The 7,866-nt window shown below is 39.3% G+C and overlaps 1 protein-coding gene across 1 annotated transcript; it reads left to right on the plus strand.

Moving 5' to 3' along the window:
- Positions 1-1,617: 1,617 nt before the first annotated feature.
- LOC143891174 (uncharacterized) lies at positions 1,618-3,513 on the plus strand. Its single transcript, XM_077395810.1, has 2 exons — positions 1,618-2,763; positions 3,106-3,513. The coding sequence occupies exons 1-2, from the start codon at positions 1,618-1,620 to the stop codon at positions 3,511-3,513; spliced, it is 1,554 nt and encodes a 517-aa protein (XP_077251925.1).
- Positions 3,514-7,866: the final 4,353 nt, after the last annotated feature.

A 7,866-nucleotide genomic window follows, 5' to 3' on the forward strand; every position in this document is an offset into this window, starting at 1 on the left:
GCATCTCTGGGATGACCTTAGAACTATTGCCCCAACTATCAATAAACCATGGCTGGTCGTGGGTGACTTTAATATTGTCAGATTCTGTGATGAAAGATATGGAGGGGGGTCCGGATCAAGAAGATATCAGAGAATTCAATTCATGTATTTATGATTGTTACCTCTCGGATCTTAAGGCCCTGGGGCACACCTTTTCCTGGTCAAACAAATCTTCCCCTGAAAATTTGAAACTCAGGAAGTTGGATCGTGCCTTGGTAAATAAAGAATGGCTTCGCTACTACCCCCACTCATTAGCAAATTTCAAAAATTCGGGGTTATCTGATCATTGTCCCATCATCATTCAATCCTTGGAAGCTAATGTTCATGGGAGCAAACCTTTCAAATTTCACGATATGTGGGTTGAAGACCTCTCTTTGTACGAAGTGGTGGAAAAAGCTTGGACTATAAAATGTAAGGGGAATCCATTATTCAAGGTAACAAAGAAGTTGAAAAAGTTAAAAGGTGTATCAAAATTTGGAACTCTGATATCTTTGGGAGGGTGGATATTCAACTACCCCTGGCCAAAAAGACTCTTGATAGCATCCAATCTAGACTGAAAGAAGATCCAAAAAATCTGGAGGTAAGAACTGAAGAGAAAAAGGCCGCAGAAAACTTCATTCAGATAGCAAATAGAGAGGAATCGATGTTCAGGCAAAAGGCGAGGAAAAACTGGCTGAATCTTGGTGATTCATGCTCGTCATTCTTCCATTCAGCCATAAAATCAAGAAGAAATTATAATGAAATCCATGCTCTGGCCAATTATGAAGGTACCATTTCCACAAATCCAGATACCATCAAAGCAACCTGATTCAATATTATGAAAACCTCCTAAACAAGCGGAGAACAAATTCTGATGCCACCACTCCTAATCCGAATAGAACCCTCTCTTCAGCTCAAGCTGCAAATCTATCCAGGCATTGCACTAGGGAAGAAATTGAAGAGAACATTCGTTGCATAGAAGGCAGCAAGGCCCCTGGGCCTGATGGTTTTAACAGAAATTTTTACAAGACTTTCTGGTACCTGATAGGAGACGAAGTTTCTGATGCTATCTCTTATTTCTTCCGAAGTGGGAAAATGCAGTATGGTCTGAATTCAACGTTCATCTCCTTAATTCCAAAGTCCCATGAAGCGTCCTCCCCAGATATGTTTCGCCCGATACCCCTCTGCAACTACCTTTACAAAATTATCACAAAGATTCTTGCTTCTAGGCTCAAAGGAGTAATGGATGACATAATTAGCCCCCATCAATCCGCTTTTATAAAGAACCGATCCATTCAAGACAAGATCCTCCTGGCTCAGGACCTGGTTCACAATTTTCATCTAAAATCAAAAAACCCGGTCATGTGCCTTAAAATGGATATCAAAAAAGCTTTTGATAATGTCAATCACCAAACTCTTATTTTGTTCATGAGAAAGATAGGTTTCAATCAAACGTGGTGCAAGTAGATCGAGCAATGCATTGAAAATGCTTCTTTTTCGGTTCTTCTAAATGGATCTCCATGTGGGTATTTTAATTCTACAAACGGCATCAGGCAAGGGGACCCCTTATCTCCTCTTTTATTTTGTGTTTGTATGGAAATGCTATCGGTCATTATTGATGAAGCTGCCTCCTTGAATAAGATTATCTCTCCCTTCTCTAAAGGAAGTTTATCCATCACCCATCTGCTTTTTGCAGATGATGTGCTTTTATTTGCTAAAGCTTCTGTTCTCTCGGCAAAGGGTATCAATGATTGTTTCACCCGGTTCATGCAGTGCTCGGGTCTAGAAGTAAATTTAAACAAGAGTGAGGTTTTCTTCTCTGAAGGTGATTCCAGATGTAAGGGGGCCATCAAAGACACTCTTAACATTCCTCAAGGAAGCCTTCCCATAAAATATTTGGGCCTCCCTCTCATAACATCAAGGCTCTCAGCAGCAGACTGTGCTCCACTCATAAGCAAGATCCACAGGAGAATTGCACCTTGGTCCAACAGGCTACTATCTAGGGCTGGAAGGGTGGAACTCACCAAGTCCATTCTAAATTCTTTTCATCCTTACTGGGCGGCTTCTTTTCACCTTCCAGCTAGCATTTTGGGCAAAATAGAAAAAATATTCAGGGATTTCATTTGGGCAGGCCCCTCTCTTCATAAATCATATCATCCTATTGCTTGGGATACAATTTGCACCCCAAAGGCCGAAGGAGGTCTAGGTTTACGAAAGCTAAAGGACCTGAACAAGGCAGCCGACATGAAACAGATTTGGAGCATTATCAAGAAGAAGAACTCCCTCTGGGTCTCCTGGTTTCATCACAAATATGTAAGGAAGAGGAACTTCTGGATCATAAAAAATCCTAGCAAAATGTCGTGGGGAGCAAGAACAATTTTTAATTGTCGAGAAGAAGTTAAGAAATCCATATGCTATATCATTGGAGAAGGAAAAGGTATTGATTTATGGACTCAGCCTTGGCACCCGGATGGGCCTATTGTAGAACAGTATCCTCCTGATGGAGAATATCTAAATGCAATTCGTCCTAAAACTTATGTCCATCAAGTCCTCCAGGAAGGAATCTGGGACCCGATCATGCTACAAAGGCTTCCCTCCATCAACCTGATACTTGAGAAGGCTTTGGTTATCTCAAGTGCTGAAGATGAAGCAATATGGAAAGATACTATTGATGGGTCTTTTTCACTGAAAAGCGCTTGGAACGGCATTAGAGAGCATCATTCAAAAATAGCTTGGGCTTCCTCTGTATGGTTCAAAGGTCACATACCCAAAATGAGCTTTACGGCTTGGTTGGCCCTTCACCAAAAACTCAGCACTAAGGACAGGCTGATTTTTCTGGGCCAAAATAGGGAGATTAGATGCCCATTATGCTCAGCTGCATCTGAAAGTATTGATCATTTATTCTTTCAGTGTTCATATTCGGCCTAGATCTGGAGATCTGTTCTATGGCGATTCAATATTAGAAAGAAACGAAAAAGAAAGGTTATGGAGGAAGAAGAATGGATGAGAACTACTTTTCCTGGTTCAAATCAATAGCCCGCCGCTATCCGTATAGCATTTACATCCTCAATTTATCTCATCTGGCAGAAAAGAAATAATAGGTTACAAGGAGCAGACAAGTCTCACAAGCAAGTGATCCTGAGAAATATCCTCCACACTATCAGAAGCAGATGTATATTTCTTAGATTAGATAGCCAAACCGGTAGCAGAGATCTGGCTTTTTCGAAGGCCATCGATTTACCCCTGTTCAGGTCCCAGAAACCCACCAAAAGCTGTAAATGGGTCCATCCAGAACCTGGATGTGTCAAGCTAAACTGTGATGCGTCTTTGGCAAGCTCATCAGCCTCCATTGGGGGTCTTTTGCGTACCAATGATAGTTTAGTTCTAGCCATGTATTCCCAGGACAAGATTCAAATGAGCATCCAGGAATTGGAGCTTGAACCGATTTGTCATGGAGCCTCCCTGGCCTCCTCCCTTGATATTGATCGCCTTTGAATTGAGTCGGACTCTTTATTGGCAGTGAATGTAATCGAAGGCTCTGTCCCATGCCCGTGGAAGAAAAGACTATCATTAGCTCACCTGAAGAACACTCTCTTAAAGTTCGCTTCTTGGAAGGTGTCTCACATCTGGAGGGAAGCAAATCGACCTACTGATTTTCTGTCAAAAGCTGATTGCCCTTTAAAAGGTTCTTGTATTCAAGGGGTGTCCCTCCCTCATCCTCTTTATGACTATGTCAAAGAGGATGATGAAGGAACCCTCTATTATAGATTGTAATATCTTTTTCTTTTCTTTTCTCTGTTCTCTGGTCTTGGGGTCTGCCTAACCCCGATTACTAATCAAAAAAAAAAAAAAAAAGAGGGAAGTTTCACATAAAAAAACCTAATATCGAAAGCTAAAAACGGGATGGGATTTGACGCCTTTGTTTTTTTCTTGATTCCCGGAATCAGAGTACCACCCGGCGGGTAACAAAAAGCCACGAAACTTTCCAACTTTTTCTCCGCTAGGAATCAATGATCATTTCCCATTCCACCTGCCAAACTAAACCAAACACTAGATTTGCCCAAAAGGGTATCAGATACAGATACCTTTTCCCGATTCCGGCGATCCAAAAGCACCCAGAGTCCACACTGCCACACCCTCGATTCAAAACTTATCATTCACTATTATGGGCATTTTGGTCTTTTTACAATATGTTTGTTTTTTGTCTCTGCACATGTTATATAGGACATTTCTACATGGGTATTTTGGTCACAAACTGTTGGCATGACCTGATTTGCAAAATTCACTCAAACTGCAAATGGTCAGAATATATGACTGTTTTTGCAAATCTAACTACTATATATAAAGGCGGAATCATGGGTTAAGTTCTTCCACCCTTTGCCAAAAATCTCATCTATATCCCAACTGTGTTATGCCTATTCTCTTGAATAATAAGTTGTGATATTAACTACTTTCTTTAGGGTAAAATCGTAATCTACATACGAAAAGTACCGACACGGGTACCTGTCTATGACAATTACGAAAAAAAATACCAAGAAGAGGTAAAGACATATGACAATGACGAAACAACTACTTTATATTACTCAAGCAGGACCCTTGCAAAATATTGACGGATTCCAGGCACCTCCAGAGGAACAACAATTATGGAAACCTCTATTGATTGAAGGGCTAGGATAATATTAAATAATATTAATAATTATTTAATATTATCCCAAAATTTCAGCTGAAATTACCAAAATTTTGGTCAAAATTCTATACTAGAAAAATAGTCGTTCATTGATTTAGTCGGATTTCAGGCGAAATCCATAAAAATCAATTTAAAAGATACTTTAACTGGGTCAAAATTTCAGTAATTTTGGCCGAAATTTCAGGATAATATTAAATAAGGGATAAAATCCATATTTTTTTGGGATATTCCTTAAATTTTAGAACAGGATTTCGGGGGGAAATGAAATTTCGATCGAAATTTTGAAAATTCGGTTAAATTTTGAGGCAAAACGAAATTTCGTTAGAAATTTCATACCATTTCGGGTTGACCGGATTTCGATTTCGGTCGAAATTTCAAACCATGCTTAAGAGCAAGATTTTAAATTTCAATTTAAGTTTCGATCGTCTTGGAACTGTGGACGTTTCGGTTTCAGATGAAAATTTCAGTAAAAGGTAAAGTAATATTGTTTTTCCTATTATATGAATAGATCCTAGGTAGTTGTTCCTTTTAATCAACTCCAATATTAGATTGCCACTTCATTTTGCACTATTTGAACTGATATTTGGGTCCCACGTGCAACACACATGCATTTTTCCTAGTAGAGCAACAAAGTAGAAAACTCTTTTTTTCAAATCCCCCATAATTTTTCCCTCCCGCACACTCGGGCTCTCCTTACATCCGTTGAAACTCGCCTATGATCTCTCCTCTTGCGCAAAAGGTAATCTCTCCCTCTCTCCCTCCAATTTCTTCTCTCCATTGTTTATTTTTTTTTCTTTCTTCTCCTCTTCACTCTTCAATGTCTTCAAATCTGTTACGAACCCGAACGGTTCGTAACGTGATTGATCTTCTTAGAAGGAAGATCAGCCTCTTGATCAACTTCGAGGGAAGGATCGGTCCTCCTTTGTGCAAAAGACACAATTTTTAAGATGCTTTCTTCATTGATGAAATAGAATATTACAATTTATTTATAAGTCATAGATCCTATTCAACTTTCCTACTTAATAAGAATCCTACCCAAATTTACTTCCTAATTAAATAATAGCTTTCTATTGTAAGAGTAGCCAATATACTAAGAGTTATATCAAATCTCCATATCCTACTAAACATAAATAAGTACTAAAACTATTACTAGCAGCCACATTAAAAGCCAATTAAGATATTGCTAAATCCTATTTTATTCAACTATAAGTGGGACCCATCTATCTAGTCACGTATCAAAATCCCACACTCTCTCTCCCTAATTCTAGGGTTTTCTTATTTTCTAGGTTTTTTGTTAGCTTTACAGAGAGGTCTTTTTTTTTTTTTAATATCTTGGGTGGTTTGACCATATTTTTTAGGGTGGTGGTGGTTTTTTTTTTTTTGGCACAGTTCTATTGAAGGGGAACTTGTTTTCTTTTGGATTTTGTTTCAATAGTTTTTCCTTTTACTTTTTATTTTATCTTACCATAGCAGTATAACTGTCCTTACAGAATACTGCGAATTTGCATTGGATTTCTAAGCCTTTAAATTGTTAGCACACTGGTTTAATGTTACATGATTAATGGGCGGTACCACAAATAAACAAAATAAAAGATAGAAAAGAGGGGGAGAGAGGTTGATTCGAGGCAAGTAAACCTCCTAAAAGTTCAATTCGAGAGGAGCCATGACTCTCCAGAAACATAAGTCTCTTTGGTTTTTAAATCCTCCCCATTTCCATTGTAATTCATTTACAACTATTTAAATACAGTAACAAAGGTAGTTACACATCATCAATCCATTTGCCCACTTACAAGACTCATCATCAACAACTAACGCCTGTTACCCTAAAACACATAAGCCATAACAATTTTTTGAATAATAGCCAAGAATTTATTTTAAAAAAAGGAGACCGAGATGGTCAAATTACAAAGACCAAATGAAAAGAGAAACAACTGACTTCCCACAAAAACAAATAATCATGGGGGAAGGGAATCAAATAACGCTAGGCCTTCTTTGAAAACTCCATCCCTCGCCAGACTATCTACCACTGAGTTAGCGGATTGTCTCACATGTTGAAATACTGTAGGCGATGAGCCAATCCGGTCAAACATTTCATCAAAAAACCTATCAAATCTCCAAGGGTGATTTTGCGATCCTTTTAACCAACAAATCACAATTAAGGAGTCTCCTTCCACCACCAAGGAAGCCATTTGGCTTTGTTCCACTAATTTTATCCTTAGGTGAACTGCCCTAACTTCTGCTTCGGACTCATCTGCTTCCCCAATAGGCCCTGTGAAGGCCCAAATTACCTCCCCCAAATCGTTCCTCAAGAGTTCTCCATTGCCAGCTGGACCGGGATTTCCCAAACTTGAAGCATCAAAGTTCAACTTGAGAAAGCCCGGAGGAGGCGCCCATTCCCGCATTACTTTTTGTTCTGTTCTATCTCCACACTGAAGAAGACTTCGTTCCATCCTTCCCATAAATCATATGCAAAAACAAATCTAAAGCAAGGACTGATCTTGACCCATGCAATCGTTAAGGCTATAGCTTTAATGAAGAGGAATGATTGAATTTTGCACACCCCTTTGAAAATTCTTGCGTTCCTTTCTTTCGAAAGTACCTACAATGTTGCTACTAGGGGCATGTTCCATAAAATTTCTTTCTTTTTTCTTCCACGGCACATGGGACCATCCTTGGAAAAGATCCATGAGGCTTGATGGAAACACGCACTCCATCCTGAACCTACATAATAGCTTGCTCCAAACTGCCTGGCGGTTTTGCAGTGCAAGAACAAGTGATCTACTGATTCCCCATCCTCAATGCATAATGCACAATGGTCTACAATAAGAACCTTTCTTTTCCTCAAGAAATCCATCGTTTGGATCATTTCCAATGCCGTCGTCCAAGTAAAGATGTTCACTATTGGAGGTGCTAGGAATGTCCACACTCTAGCAACCTTGGAAGATGCAGGGCTAGCCACTAGAATTTGAGAAAAAGATTTAACAGAGAACTCGCTAGAAGAATCCCAGATCCATATCCTCTTGTCTTCCTCGTCCTGCTTGACGTAAACCACTGCCAACAATTCCAACAATCTAGTAACAAATGCGAATTACCTCTCGAAGAAGTTCATTCGAAATTGAGGCTTCCATACCACACTCCCATTTCTCTCCCCCCATCTTCTC

This window comes from Tasmannia lanceolata, unplaced genomic scaffold, assembly GCF_043159265.1.
Source record: "Tasmannia lanceolata isolate RefF3 unplaced genomic scaffold, GAP_Taslan_0.1 ptg000013l, whole genome shotgun sequence".
NCBI classification, from domain to species: Eukaryota; Viridiplantae; Streptophyta; class Magnoliopsida; order Canellales; family Winteraceae; genus Tasmannia; species Tasmannia lanceolata.